Below are 16,650 nucleotides of genomic sequence, written 5' to 3'. Positions count from 1 at the left end.
GGAAAGGGCAGTCCCTCTGATACCTGAAATGTCACTGTATAGTCCTTTCACCCAGCACACTGCTTTATTTTAACTAACTTTAATTCAATGATTTATTATTGCTGTCGTGGACACTTACTATAGTAGCCTCTTCAAGAAACTAAACTTGGAGACCAGCTACCAATCTTCATCTGAAAGAGCTTTGCCAATCATAGTAAGGAAGTCCTGCCAGAAAGACAATGGGAAATGATGAAAAACAATTTCTCGTCCATTCTCCCTCCCCTAGACTTTCTTACAATAGATGGGTTCAATTTGGTTGTACTGATTGCAAAAGATTTTGGTAGTCTCAGAATTTGTTCAGCCGTGGTATCTGAGTCATCTGTGCTTCGTTCTGTTTATACACATTGGGCTAGATTCTATATATGGCGCCTTAAAAATTGGTGCCCAAAACCCACGCAATTAGTGTGATTCTATAAACTATGCCTAAAGTTAGGCGCAAGTTAATGGAAAATATGCTCAAGTGCTGTTCTTATGACTAAAATTTAGGTGCACCCATTTAGGTCACCTAAAACCAGGCCTAAGTTAGATGCAGATTGGGTGTATTCCATAACAGTGTGCATAGTTTTTTTAAAACACCCACAACCCGCCCATACCACACCCATGGCCATGCCCCTTTTCCACTGTACGCATTAGAATTTACGTGCACTGCTTTATAGAATATGCCTAGAAAGTTGTGTGTGTTAATTCTAGTTAAAGTCAATTAGTGTCTCTAATTGGTTATTAAGTACCAATTAACGGCACTGCTTGGCTTGTTAATCAATTAAGTTGTGTGCTCAGTTTGGCCATGCAGCCAAGTTAGAGTGCACAACATAAGGCGCCATATAAAGAATTTGGGGACATCTTATAGGCAATATGGACTCGTTGAGGGATAATGTTCAAAACCAAGTCTGCAGAGAAAATTCCCTGACCTACAATTATCCATGTACACACAATATTTGCCATTACTATATCCGCAGTTTCAGAAGGTGCTCCTGTGCAAAATATGTGGATACAGCTGGCAATTGTATAAAGTGGTGCCTAGATGTAGACAACCTGATCCAGCCCGAGGAGCATCTATTCTATAATGGAGTCTGGGTGCCTGAATGCCATTATAGAATTCTAGTATAAACAAGCACAGACACGCCTGAATGCAGGCACACCCAGTTACACCAGGTCGATGGGCACGCCTAAGTGCAGCAGGCAGCACACGCAGCTATAGTATTCTATATTTTGCGTGCATTGAAGACACGTTCAAGTCCTGCCTATGCTCCGCCCATATGTATGCCCCCTTGCAATTGCATGCAATGCCAATTATGCACACCTTTACAGAATAGTGCTTAGGTCATCACGGCACTCAAGTGGCACTAAATGCAGGCCCCCGGATGAGACTTTCCTGGTGTAACCCGAGTCTCACCCATGTTAACTCCAAGCATGGATCTGGATTAGCAGCTAAGGTCTTGGGTAGACACTGATCTCATTCTGATTCCCTGAAGCTCCCCAGTTGAGGAATCATGCAGCACACCAGGAGGTTAAGAAATAACTGGAACTTTATTGAACTGTAACAAAATGATTTTTAGCACACTCAGTAGAGAGATAGCTCAAATAACCCTACATCAAACCTTAGTCATCAATGGGCACATCCTTTCTGCACCCAGCAGGAGTCTTACTAATGAGTGCTTCTCTTACAAGGCCATACACTCAGGCACAACCCTGTGATGCCTATCCTGCAACCAGATGGAACACCAGAATTCCTTCTCCTGGCAGACTCCTTACACTTACCGGGTTGGGATCCCTTATGTGTCTATCTTCATTCGTGGGTATTACCATATAGTTACACCCAGCTGTGGGCAGAGCACATCATGCCTTGAGCCATGGCTATGGGCCAGACTCCCCAATCCGCCTGAGTTTCTGGCTCCTTTACCAGCTTCTATAAACTTGACCACCACTGTTCCCTTCTTGGGTCTTTGATCAATACATTTTTTCAACTTAAGATTGTCTCTCTTCTCTCTGGAACCCATGGTCCATCACCAACTTTTTCCTGTTGCCTGTGTATCCTTGTGGGACCATAGAGTTCTCTGCTCCTGCAGATTTCTATTAGTTTACTTGAAGCAGTTTTTAAAATTCTCTTTTCTTTGTCACTGCTTAGTATCTCCGATTGCTTTTTCATTTTCTTGCTTAGTCTTCTACATGTAAAAATTGTCTCTTTTTAACAATGCATATATTAGTTATAAATTCACACAACAAACATTACTATAACTATGTGCAAATTTCTGTACTGAATTTGTTATATATCATTTCTATTTACTCTGTACTATAATCAGAGCCACTGGTCTCCTATGATTCCACAGCCATAGGAATGGCAGTAAAATCTGGATCTTCTCATGAAATTGCCAGTCTCATTGAATTGCTGTACCAGAAAGGGAACTGAGTTGGTTCAGGGAAGCAGAGGTTTCTGGTGGGGGGAGTAGCAGTGGCAGTGTGTGTTATCTCCTTCTTGCCCTCCCATAATGATTGGACAGGAAAAAAAGAAGAAGAATAATGGTACTTTGAGCTTCCTTTCTGCCATCTAGGCCCAACTAAACTATTTGATCCAGATTGGACACTCTATAGCCATGATTAAAAAGTTTGAGTTGAGTCTGGATGTCATAGAGAGATGAGATGGCTTCAAGTATCATCACTGCTATCTTCTTCCTCCAACTGCATTATTAGTACAGGAGGGGGAAGGGATGGAGAAATGGAATCACTGGAGAGAGATAAAGAGGAACTAGGGGACAGTGGACTTTTTGAGAGGAGGCTGTGAAAGAGGTGATGGAAGATAAGGATTTGGGGTCAGGATTCTGGAAAAGGAGCTGGGCTAGGAAGCAGGGATTTGGGCTTAAGGTTTCTGAAGACGGAATTGAAAAGGGAGTTGCAGGAATGGAGGGATAGCTGGAAAAGAGTGCAAGGGAGTTGTATGATAGAGGCTGGGAGAATCAGATGTGTTATGAGGACTTGGGGGACAAGGCTGGAGCCTTCCCCCTTTTCCAGATCCCTTTCCAATATATCAGAGCATCTTTCTCCTCCTCCTCTCTCTCTCTCTCTCTCTCTCTCTAGCCTTTACTCTTTCTCCAACCATTAAACTCCTAGGCATTCAAACTGATTATGCTCTTTCCCTGGAGACACAAGTTAATACCTTGGCCAAAAAATGTTTCTTCCTAATGAGAAAACTCTGTATCATTTGGAAGTACTTTGAAATCAGTCGATATGAACGGCTGATGTATGCACTGTTATCATCTCTTGATTACTGTAACTTAATATACTTGGGCTGCACAAAGACCTTACTTAAGACTTCAAACCATTCAAAATACGGCAATAAGACTAATCTTTGGGCTATCAAAATTGGACAGTGTCTCCCCTTTTTATATCAAACTACATTGGCTACCCATTGAGGTGAGAGTGTTTTTCAAATTGGCATGCTTCCTTTTTAAAACACTACAAGGACTGATCCCTAGCTATTTGCTAGCTCATTTCTGCTTCCCAACCTCTACCAGAACTAGGGGGTAGATGCACTAAAACCATTGCTAAAGCTCTTCCCTTACCGATTCCTTAGCGAATCGGTAAGCAACAGGAATGCATCAAGGAAATTGCATGCAAATGAGCTGGTCGCTGCTAGCTCATTTGCATGGGATTTCCTTCCAAGTCAGTCGGCCAGCTGAGCATGCGCAGAGCAGCCAAGCGTTATGCTGGCTGCTCTGCGCATGCCAAGGACGTCCTTTATGGACGTCCTTCACTGAAAGAAAAAAATGTCGTCCATATAATCGGGAGGGAGATGAAAGGGCTACGAGGAGGCTCCCGATGCTGCTGGCAGCTATTGGCAGCTTCTGCTCCGGCAGTCTTGCTCCTTTCTGTCTGCCCCGGGGTGTTAGCAGCATGTCCGATGCCCCTCCTCCAGGTCTCTGGTGTTAGCTAAATGCGCTGTGATTGGCTGAGAGAGACCTGGAGGAGGGGCATAATCAAAAGAGACGTCCAAATAGTTTTTTGATTTGGACGTCCTCGGCACTAGAAGGACACCCATCACAAAAAAATCTGGGGGAAAAATGTCCAAGTGCTCATCAGGGACGTCCTTTTGGGGGGGGGGGTTTGTGAAGGACGTCCATGTTAGGCACTTTAGAAGGACGGCCTTGACGAGCACTTGGACGTGGCTAGGCAGTGAAGGACATCCCTAAAGGACGTCCCTGATGAGCACTTGGACGTTTTTTTGCCCCGTTTTTTTTTTTTTTTTGTTAAATTTATAGAAGTTTTTAGAGGCGAATAAATCCCACGCAGCCCCAACGAGAGGTACAGACCTCCCATTAGATTTTCCACGGTTAGGCAATCGGAAAACGGTAGTGCATCTCATTACAATATGATTTATGCACATTATAATACTAATTTGCTCATCTGCATTCCGTTTTCGTTAGCTGCTACCGTGATAGGAAAATGCCCTTTTGTGCATGTCCTGGTTTACTACTTGCACGTTAAACTGGCTAAACTGGCTAGAACCAGTTTAAAACCCACGTTAATGGCTCATTAAGTTTAGTGCATCTGGCCTTAGGAGACAGGAAGATGCTAATTTTTTCACTTTCCCTTCATCTAAGGGCAAGAAGAGACTAGCACTCTGACAAATCTCTTGCCGTTCAAGCAGCCAGACTTTGGAAAGATATTGCCAGAACATTTTCTCCTTCACAATCACATCTCATGCTTTGAAAGAAGATAAAAACTTTCTTATTTAAGAAATATTATATTTAGATTTCTGCTTGCCTCCAAAGTAACCATTGTAATTCTCATAGGAGTGTTCTGATTTCTAGATCCCTTTAAGATGTTTATAAACAGCTTAGAACTGGGAAGGTGCTAGCGGGATATAAGCCCAAATGTAATGTAATGTTTTCTCCTTATCCTCCCGATCTCCAAACCTCAATCTTTCCTTCTTTCTCCTAGCCTGATCTTCCCTCAATCCCTCCTCTCCCCATACCCAGTCCTCCTTTGCATTCCTCTCCATCCCTGAGATTTACCCTCTCTTTCCTCCCCCTACTCAAGATCTTTACCCATGGAACTCTCAAAAGAATAAAATTATAGACTCAAATTGAGTTTTGAAATCTACTCTATTTTATTATATAAATATATATTTGCATGATTTAATATGGAAAAATATTCAAATTTATGCAAACGTGTTGTACAATTGCCATGACATTTCCTAATTTTTGGTGCAGAATCCACTCTTGAGTTGCAAGAAGAAACTATGAGTTATGATTACAGCAGAGCACTACCACTGTCCATTTCTCACCTGTTCTTTTTTTTTCCTTTACAGATGGCACCCCTTACACATGGTGGGTTGGGAAAGCCAATGAAAAACATTACTACTGGGGTGGCTCTGCGCCTGGTATTCAGAAATGTGCATGTGGAATAGAACGGAACTGCACTGACCCCAAATACTATTGCAACTGCGATGCCGATCACAAACAATGGTAAGTGTTATGTTGAAAGACAGAGAGCAATTCCTTATTAGTTCTCTTCCTGTGTTCACCAGTTTATTTGTTTTCTTTGGTCCATTTTGTTGTTTTGTCAGTTGCCAATAATAGTATACACTCTTTGGAAATAGTTTATATTTGACCAAATTCTATAAATAGCACCAAACAATTCGTGCTAAGTGCTATTCTATAAATGACACTGAAAGTTAGGCACCGTTTATAGAATACGCTTAGCACAAGGATCGGTGCCTAACTTTAGATGCAAAGCCTATATCCTAAAAAAACTTCAGACCGCCCAAAATACAGCAGCAAGACTCATCTTTGGCAGATCACGTTTTGAGAGTGCAACTCCTCTCCGTGCAATACTGCACTGGCTCCCAATCAAAGAACGTATCAATTTCAAAGCCCAGACTTTAATCCACAAGATAATACACGGAGAATCTCCAAACTATATGATAAATCTGGTCGACCTTCCAGCAAGAAACATGTCTGTATCCTCACGAAAGTTCCTCAACCTGCACTACCCCAGCTGTAAAGGTCTTAAGTACAAAACTTATTATGGATCCACTTTCTCCTTCCTGGGCAGCCGTCTATGGAACGCTTTCCCTAGACCTATCCGAGCAATCCATGACCACCTACCATTTAGAAAAGCACTAAAAACCCATCTATTCAAACAAGCCTACCCAAAAGACCCAGATGAATCTCTTGAACCCATCTACCTTACATATACTGAAGAGAAAACGACATTGACCCAGACTCTATCTCCCACCTTACCTTCCTCTCTCTATCACCTGTCTCTACCTACCTACCCATCCATTTACTACCCATCCATCCTTCTATTATGTTATACTTAATTTCCTACTTTACATAACAAAATTCTGTGTTACCTATTACTATGTAAGCCGCATTGAGACTGCTTTTAGTGGGAAAGTGCAGGATACAAATATAATTAATTAATTAATTAATTAATTAATTCATGGTGCGACCTCATCTTAAGTACTGCATTCAATTCTGGTTGCCATATCTCAAAAAATATATAGCGGAATTAGAAAAGATTCAAAGAAGAGTGACCAAAATGATAGAGGGGATGGAACTTCTCTCATATGAGGAAAAGCTAAAGAGGTTAGGGCTCTTCAGATTGGAAAAGAGACGGCAGAGGGGGTGATATGATTGAGGTCTTCAAAATCCTGAGTGGTGTGGAGCAGGTGGAGATGAATCAATTTTTCACTTATTCAAAAAGTACAAAGACCAGGGGACACTCAATGAAATTGCATGGAAATACTTTTAAAACAAATAGGAGGAAATATTTTTTCACTCAAAGAATAGTTAAGCTCTGGAACTCGTCAGAGGATGTGGTAACAGCGGTTAGCATATCTGGGTTTAAAAAAGGTTTGGACAAGTTTCTGGAGGAAAAGTCCATAGTCTGTTATTGAGACAGACTTGGGGAAGCAACTGCTTGCCCTGGGATTGGTAGCATAGAATGTTGCTACTAATTGGGTTTCTGTCAGGTACTTGTGACCTGGATTGGCCACAGCTGGAAGCAGTATACTGGGCTAGATGGACCACTGGAATGACCCAATATGGCTATTCTTATGTTCTTATGTTCTGGTGTAAATCCTCATGTCTTAAATTAGGCGCAGATCCCCCTTATTCTATAACAGTGTGCATAACTGCAACACAACAAAACTAAAGTACGTAATGGACATAACACAACTCTTCTGTTATATGATGCCCTAATGTGGCTCTGCCACGTGAACTTTATCTTACCACAACATCACTTTGTATTTGTTCACACCGGAGTCTACAAACACCTCTCCAGTACTATGTAAGCCACATTGAGCCTACAAATAGGTGGGGAAATGTGGGATACAAATGTAACAAATAAATAAAATAAATTGTAGGAACACCCCTGACCGGCCCATGACCCTCCCATAGCTGCACCCCCTTTTTGGAGCTGTGTATAAAAATTTACGTTTGGATCCCTATGGCTAAAAATGCACACATAAATTTCAATTAGTTCCAGTTACTGACAATAATTAATTATCAGCACCCTGTTATTGATGCGAATTGGCTCATTATTCAATTAATTTGCCTGCACATATTTGGTGTGTGCCCAAATTTGTACATGCAATTTTTAGTGCCACTTATAGAATTTTGGAGATTATGTGGAAAGAGAGTGCAATATTACAGAACGTGGGCACACTCTTTGTCCAATAGGGTGCGTATAGATGCTCTATTTTGCGCAAGTGCAATTGTTTGTGCATATATGGTATTAGGAAATAGTGCACTTTCTTTCCAAAATAGTGTGCCTTCTTTCCACGCGGTGCGCACTATTATTGGAAAACAACAAAACATAAAATGTAAACTTTCTGCTCATTTTTGTTTGGTAACAACATGCAACAAGGTAGGATTTGTCAGTGCCAACAACAGTCCATCTCTAATGCAATGTGCACTAGCAGAACCATGAAACTGCAAAAGTTTGGGGATATACTATATGTAGGGCTTCTGATTTTAGGTTTAACCAATGTCAAGGAATAAAATTCTGGTAAGCGGTAAGACATGCATACCACAGCAAAAAATGGCTTACTGCAGGGTGTGCTGAGGCATTCCGTGGTAATTTGGGGATGTGCACATGGGTGGGTCTGGGGGTGGAGAGTTGATATTGCTGTGCACTAACTGATTAGCACAAGTTTAGTGCATGAGTCCCTACCCCCTACAAAATAGGTAGTGGTAGGGGCTCACCCACTAATGGGAAAATTAGTACATGACAAAAAACAAGAACAGGAACCCTTGTAGGCACACAGACAAATCATTCACAACAAGGGTGACAAAAAAAGGGGGCAGCAGATGATGTACAAACTTACACCTATATTAAACATCAAGGACTCAACATAAGTCATGTTTCGGCCCACGTGGGCCTTCCTCAGTCATTTTACCTCAGCAATGGAAATGGCTTTACCGCATGGGAATGACTCACATAAGGATGAGCTAAGGCCGCTTTTTACCGCTGTGTGGTAAAGGGGCCTCTAAAATATTTGTTTATTACATAAGACACTAGAAAAAATACCATTTTCCTAATACTCTCACAGGTATAAAATGAGTATCTTAGCATTTAGTGCGCGCTAAGCTTTAGTAAAAAGCCCCTTAGGCTGACTCATTCCCGGACTACCCAGAAAATAACTGGTTTTCAGTTTAGCTGTTAGTACCACTGAATATTAGTGGATAGCCACATTCAAGTGATTGAACTGGCCAGGAGTCGCCCCTGCTTACTTAGCTTCAGCAATTATTCCCTATTCCCCCACTTGTATTCTCCGTTCCTTAGATTTGCATCGCTTCGTTGTGCCCCTCTTTTAAGTTTGCTCACTATTGGGGTCTTTTACTAAGGATTAGTTGGAGTTATCTGCAGCAGGGCCCGCAGGAATAAAATGGGCCCTGCTGCAGATAACTCGAGCTAATCTTTAGTAAAAGACCCCCCCCCCCTCCCCCCAATGTACTGACTAGATCCTGAGCATTCTTTTTTTGACTCAATTCCTTTGGAATGATTTACCGTCTGATATTAGAGTTGTCTTTGAGTAAGTTTAAAACTTCTCTTAAGTCTCATTTTTGTTGCCTTGCATTTGGAACTTTGATGGTGGGATTGTGGAGCGCTGGGTCCAGTGTTTAGAGTTTAAGGTCTCTTATTGGTGTGTATGAGTGCTTGCTTTCCTATCAGCTAATGGGGTTCCTTTCTTGATTTTACTGTGTTGTTATTTTTATTATTGTGAACCGCCTTGACCTTTTTTGAGAAAAGATTGTTTAGCAAGTTTTAAATAAATATAAATATAAACAAAAAAAACATAAACACAAATCGAATTGATTTTTGACTCTGAATTCTTTGGCTTGCCACTTCATCATTTGTTTGTTGGAACTGACAGACCATTTCATTCAGCTTCCATCCATCACTCTCCTCAATTAGTGTATGATGTTGCTCATTCATCTGGGATCTTGATACTCTTGACAGATAAATGCAGGTCATCTCAATTGTATAATCCAGTGCTTCTCAAACCTGATCTTGGAGACACCCCAGCCAGTCAGGTTTTCAGGACACCTGCAATGAATACTCATGAGAGAGATCTGCATGCATTGCATCCTTGGTATGCAAATCTCTCTCATGAATATTCATTGTGGATATCCTGAAAACCTGACCGGCTGGGGTACCTCCAGGACCAGGTTTGGGAACCACCGGTATAGTCTTTTATTCCTCCATTTGAAGACTTATTCAAAGATATTCAAAACTACTTTCTTTACACCAGCTCTTTAGTTATACACTCAAGATCCTGATATAATAAAATCTATCCTCCAGTGGCATAAACCCTGCCCAAGCAACCCTGCAGATTGGGGGGGAGGGAGGGCCCAGTTAAGAAGGTGACCAACTCATATAGACTGTCACAGTAATATGTAGACTCATTATTGTACAGAGACAAATAATAAAGCAAATCTCAGTCTGAAGAATAACAGATGGATCTGAGACTTGCATCTTCGTGCTCATCAGTGCCTGAAAAGCAGCTTCTGGGGTCCTTTTACTAAGGTGCGCTGAAAAATGGCTTGCGGTAGTGTAGGCTTGGGTTTTGAGCGTGCACAGAATCATTTTTCAGTGCACCTGTAAAAATACCTTTTTTGCTGAAAATGGAAGTGCGGCAAAATGAAAATTGCTGCGTATCCATTTTGGGTCTGAGACCTTACCGCCAGCCATTGACCTAGTGGTAAAGTCTCACACAGTAACCGGGCAGTAATGACCTATGCGCGTCAAATGCCACTTGGCGCGTGCCCAAAAATAAAAATTATTTTTCGACAGCGCCAAAACATGAAATTACTGCAAGAGCCACGTGATAGCTGGCGGCAACTCCATTTTGGCGTGCATTGGGCACACGTAAATGCTTACGCAGCTTAGTAAAAGGGCCCCTCTGTTTTGACCTATGGGTAGTAAAGGTCATAGTTCAAGATGTCCCCTTACAGCTTTTGTGATTTTTTTTTTACCCCCTTGGCTCCATGAGGTTCAATAAAATTTCAGCCAAACTGGATCTTGTACCCAGTGGACTCAGCTCCTAGTATTCAGGGATTACTGTATTTCCTCAGCATTCTCCATTTTGAGTACAGTGCACCTCTGTAGAAAGTGAAACTGTTTGATGTTCACATGCAAAAAAAAAAAAATCTTGATTTAATTTGACTCATTTCCGTGCTGAGAGTACAGCACATCTGTGGTGTCTTCTGTTGCCTGTATTTTTATCTTCTTCTGTTTTAATGATGCCTTATGGAATTTTTCTCCAAACAAATGGTATGGTTGTAAATCACTTCCTGACATAGAGAAAAGCTGTTTATTGCTATGATAATGAGTGTTTGTCTCTGTATAGTCAGGAGTATTACAGGAAAGAATAAAATCTGATAACTAGATTAGAGGAAGATATTTCCCTTATCTAGAACACATTTTACAGTATACATTTACTGCTATCACCACTATTATGGGCATTAACTGAATATTATTATGAGGTCCTTTTTCAAAATTGCTTAAAATAGTAGCAAAATAGCCCAAATAGAACACAATGTATTGAAAGCAGTTAATTCTAGTGTTCCAGTAATATTTTCCATTCTCACGGTGTGTCCTTGAACAAGACACATGGGGGAAGGTTTATAACTGGGCGCCAAAGTTAGGTGTTTAAATGCAGCATGCTGAGTGTGAATTCTGTAATGGCATCTAGGAACCAAGATTCCATTATAGAATACTAGAGTAAAACAGCATCTACGGGCTTACGAGTAGGCATGCCCACTTACACAATGTCTATAGCAGGCATAAATGCGAGTGCCTAAACATGGCACTTTATCATGTAACTTACAGTATTCTGTAAGTTATAAGCTAGATTCTATATATCGCGCCTAGTGTTCACGCTGAAATTCAAGTGTATTCTATAACAACGTGTGTAACTTAGGGCCCCTTTTACCAAGCTGCGGCAAAAGGGGGCAGGTGCTGGCATTAATTCCATGTGGATTTTTCAGGTGCCATATATAGAATCTATCCTTATATCTGTAAGTGGGAGCCCGCCCATGCTCCTCCCACATGTATGCCCTCGCTGGAATTTACACGCTACGAAAATTGTGCACCAAAATAGTAGAATAGCACTGAGCACGAACACAGCACGAACACACCTACGTATACACTCACCCTGTAAAGTACTTATATTCTACCATTTTAATGCACAATGGTGTTTACATTTAGGCCCCAATGTTACAGAATGAGGGAAAGGAGAGTAATTCTATAAGGCGGAATCTGAATTTAAGAAATAGAAAAGCACTTATATGAAGTGTATTCCAGTGGCACACCTAGCTTGGCTGCCACCTGGTGAGGAGCACCCTCTCCTCCATGTACGTTACCCCCACCCGCCCAACCGCCGCATCCCTCCCTCCAAGCAGGAAAGGGGTGCAATGAGCAGTCATGCGGCTTTTGGCTCAGCCAATCTCCTTCCCCGGAACAGGAACAGGAACAGGTTGAGAGAACCGGCAGAGCCAACAGCCGCATGACTGCTCAGCGCACCCCCTTACTGCCTGCACCCGGGACGGCCCGCACCCTCGCCCCGCCCTTGGTGTAGTTTATAAAGAATAGTAGGTGCCTATTTTTCTTTATAGACTGCAAGCATAAGCTACCTTGCAGGTATGGACATTTATACCATCCACTGAGCACCTAGATTTGAAAAGAATGCGCCACTTACAAAAGTATGTGCCATCACATCTTGGTTTGTGCTTTCAGAAAATGGTCATACGTATGTGTTCATGTTCACAAATGTGTGTGTAAATGACTAGAACACCAGCATTTAAATACATTCTAAAACTGGGCAGCTCCTTAAAGAATTAGAGTCTTAGGGTCTGATATTCAGTTGAGCTGACCAATGCCACACCAGTGCTTATTTCATTCATATATTCATTGGTTCTATTTAACTAGCACCACTGAACATGCATAACAGCATCTGGCATGTCGCTACTCATATGCATGATAGGTCTGCTTTTTTGCTGGCTTAACCTACACATATAAGTCATTTGCAGAGTAGTACAATGTTGATGCTGTATGTATAACTTTGTTGCTGGGTCATAGCTCACCCTCAGTCCTGCCTCCTGGTTTATGCATATAGGGGGGGGGGGGGGATTCTATATATGGTGCCTAAAAAATCCATGTGGAAAACATTTCCGCCTAAGCGTATTCTATAATCAGTACCTAGATTTAGGCACAATATATAGAATATGCTTAGTTGATATCCCAGTGCCTAAAACTACATGCCTCCATTTACACCAACGAAAATGTGGCATAAATCCCGGCTTGTAGATTTAGGTGCAGAGGGCTATTTTCTATAACTACGCGTATACATTTCAGAACGCACATGAAACACCCATTTCCACACCCATAACCATGCCCCTTTTTGCCTGCACAAGTTAGAAGCTAGGTGCACTGCCTTACATGATATCCTTAGCGAGCTATGGGTGTGAATTCTAATTATTACCAATTATTGCTTAAGTGCTATCAATGCTAATTAGCTTGTTAAGCCAATTAACTTACGCACATTGTTATAGAATATGCCTGGATTTCGGCATAGATCTCTAGGTGCGCTCTATAGAATCCGGGGAATAGCCCAGTATGATGCAATATGAGCCCTCTAGGGACAGAGAAAGTACCTGCATATAATGTGTACAGTGCTACGTACGTCTAGTAGTGCTATAGAAATGATTAGTAGTAATAGTAGTATTTTTCTTTGCCTTATATTTTTTCTACCTGTTTAGTATTTCTACACTCACTGTTACTTTCTTTGATACTGTGTCATGATATATTTTGAAAACTGATAAATAAAAAATTTAAAACAAAACCTTTTCCAGTCAGGTTCATAACAGGTAAAATTAGAATCTTGTAATTAAACCAGACACTTGCATGAGAACTTTGAAAAAAAAAAAAAGTAACTTCCAGCACAAACACTCTACCCTATAATTGAAGAAATAGGAGGTGGTTTCTATCATTTCTGGCAGGAACCCCTCAGCCCGCCTCACAGTAGTGCTTTCCACAGATTAGTAAAAGGACCCCTATATTTTTTTATGTATTTCAGAATTTTTCAATCAAGCAAAACAAATATAAAACTTAACAGGGTAATTTACTATAAGCCCACACTAATGATCTTAGCATATGCTGTTAGTAAATAATTCCCTAAATACATAATAAGCATATATTAAAATAATAATTATAAGTTAACACCAGCATCAATTACCATAATGTACTTTAGAGAGAGGGCAAAAATAAAATCCCAGAAACAAGAAACAGTAAGTAAAACTAAAAACAAAACTTGAAATTAGGAGGGGATAGGACCCCCCCCCCCCCCCCCCATATAACTATAACAGACAGAGGACACTTTATAGTACCCCACAGCATTGACCACAGAGTCAGAGAGATTGCTACTATAAGACTTTAACTGACTTTGGTTTCGATGGCTGTTATAATTAAGAATATGCATCTTAAGATGCAATCAAGTGAGGACAGAATTAGGTCCTGTTTAGATAAAATAGATGATTTCAAGCTACAGGTTGTACAAATAACAAGGATACTGGAGAATTTAGTTCAGGATAAGAATGCCACATGTAGGAGACAGAATAATCTGGAGAATTTCACCAAATTCTAATTTTTCTCCAAGGGCCTTTTCCCAACAATATTTAAGAGACATCCTAAAGATGCCAGCTGAAGCTATGCCATCTTATGTCAAGTTTTTCTTTCCAGCACCTCAGAATAAACCTATAAGATTAACTTGAAGGTACCTGGGAACATATCAAAGGATGCCTTTGACTTAACTGGATATGAAAATATAAAGATGAAGTTGAGAGCAAAACTAAATCATTGGTTCATTTTAGTTTTCCTCAATATCATATCATGGGTCTGTCCTCAGATCGTATTTTTGGCCCTGTGTAGCCCACAGCATTGACCACAGAGTCAGAGGTATGGAAGCAATTCTTAGTTGATACTGGGAAGCTATGGCCCATTGCACTAAATAGTGATTTGATTCTCCAGTAAATGCCTTTTGACTTATGCTGGGAGTAGATGTGTTCTATGTTTTTAAGTGTCTCATCTGAATTACATAAAACCTCTGGCTGTGTCGGCATGCAAGCAGAATTTTACAAGATTCCAAGTGAAGAGATATATCAGCCACTGGGGGTACAATGTTAAGTAATATTATAGAAACTAGAATAATGTCAACTTCATCACAAAAGACCCAGATAATTGTCCTTTTGAAATCGGGAAAATATCTGACTAAGGAACATCTTTTAGGCCAGTATCTCTTATCAATCATGAAGTCAAGCTCACCCAAGTTATATCAACATTATTGGCAGAGCTTCAAGTGGGGTTCATCTGCACTTGCCACACTGGTAAGAATGTGTGAAAAATCTTGGCCTCCCTGGAAATAGTTAAACATCTAATTCTGCTTTCTCTGCTCATTAGCTTCAATGCAGAGAAGGCTTTTGATAGGGTAAATTGAGGATTTATGTACAGGGTTTGACATCATTCCAAGGATTTTATAAAGGGCATACAAATTTGAGCATGATCCTCAGATGCACGCACAACCAAATTTAGTAACAAGCCAATTAACATCAATAATTGGGCGCTAACAATTATTGATATTAATTGACACCAATTTGGATTTGTGCACACATCTTGTTATCTGCTAGTCTATAAATCTATGCTTCCAATTCCACAGCGTGCAACCTAAAAGGGGCATGGCTATAGGAGGGGCATAGATGGGTCAGAGGCATTCTGTAAATTTACACGTGTGTGTTATAGAATACCCTGAATGCTTGCCCAAACTGGGAGCCAGGAATTATACAGGCGCCCACGTTTGGTCACAGGAATTGGCACTAGATTATATTCTATAAAGGGCATTCAACTCAGAGAGCCTTTTATAGAATAGCACTAGGAACCCATTTTTTCTGGTGGCCAAATGTGGGTGCCATTTACTGCATCTGATCCCATATAGCATAACTAGTCCCTTTTATGCATCAGTTCAGGCCTTATCTAATGAGCCAACAGCTGAGATCAAGGTAAACAGAGTGTATTTAGGACAATTTAATATAGACGGGGGAAGGAGTCATGGATGTTCCCTGTCTCCTTTGTTATTTGTACTAACTCTAGATCCATTAATTATGGAAATTCAAAACAACAGAGATGTCAAGGGGGTTCCAATAAGTCCACATGTTTTTTAAGATCTTGGCATTTGTAGATGATGTACAGGTACATATAGTTGATCTGGTGCACTTCCTCTCCGCTCTCTTAGCTTTCAGGAAATGGTGACTTCTCTGAATGAAAGTTAAATCGTTCTAAATCTTAGGACCAGGCCATGCAACCTTTGGGAGAAGTAGGATAGGACCTGAAGTTCCAATTAAAATTGGCCCATGAATCATTTTTTGGGAGTTCAACTAATAACGGATACTAAGCAGCTATATAATTGAAATATCCACAATCTATTAAAAATTACAAAGCAATTTTTCTCTAAATTGAATAGTCTTCCACTGTCATTATCTGGTAGAATCAGTCTCTTTCGTATGATGTTGTTCTCAAGGTGATTATATTTGTTACAGCTGCTTCCAATTAATTTATTACAGAAAGATCTTAAGCGCCTTCATTGTAGGCTGGCACAATTTTGCTGGGGGGGGGAGGAAATGAAATTGGAATTTCTATATGGGAATCGGAAGGTTGGGGAACTGGGACTGCCAGACCTTAAATAGTAAAATACTGCTTGTCTGCTACATCATTTACGAGATTGGATCTTAGGGAAAGAGGATTATACCCTGCTAGCCATTTAAAATGCATTTGTCCAGCCATGGCATCTAAATAATTTGCTGCATGCCACGGAGCCCTCCATCCCCCAGCATCTACAAAGCCATATCATACTACAACCCCTTAGGACCATTTGGCAGGAGATGGTGAAACTTTGGAACTTCAGCCAACAAAGTAACCATTTCATTTCTGTTCGAGGAAATTCAGATTTTCTCTACCAAGTCTGGAGAATCCAGTATTCATCAGATGGGCCAGTTGAGGAATAACTTTAATGAAACATGTATTAACTGCTGGTATAGCCTCTCTCCCTATTAAGAT

General features: G+C 40.8%; 1 protein-coding gene across 1 annotated transcript in view; it reads left to right on the top strand.

Moving 5' to 3' along the window:
• The window catches only part of CNTNAP2 (contactin associated protein like 2), a 2,081,195-nt gene that overhangs the window by 1,657,407 nt on the left and 407,138 nt on the right, over nt 1-16,650 (top strand). The window contains exon 13 of the mRNA XM_030203705.1: nt 5,345-5,501. Within this exon, the coding sequence (XP_030059565.1) occupies nt 5,345-5,501 (157 nt within the window). The remainder of the gene's footprint in view (nt 1-5,344; nt 5,502-16,650) is intronic.

The sequence above is a fragment of the Microcaecilia unicolor genome, chromosome 1, assembly GCF_901765095.1.
Source record: "Microcaecilia unicolor chromosome 1, aMicUni1.1, whole genome shotgun sequence".
Lineage (NCBI taxonomy): Eukaryota > Metazoa > Chordata > Amphibia > Gymnophiona > Siphonopidae > Microcaecilia > Microcaecilia unicolor.
The sequence above is the reverse complement of the archived record's forward strand: the minus strand, read 5'-3'. Positions and strand labels throughout refer to the sequence as shown.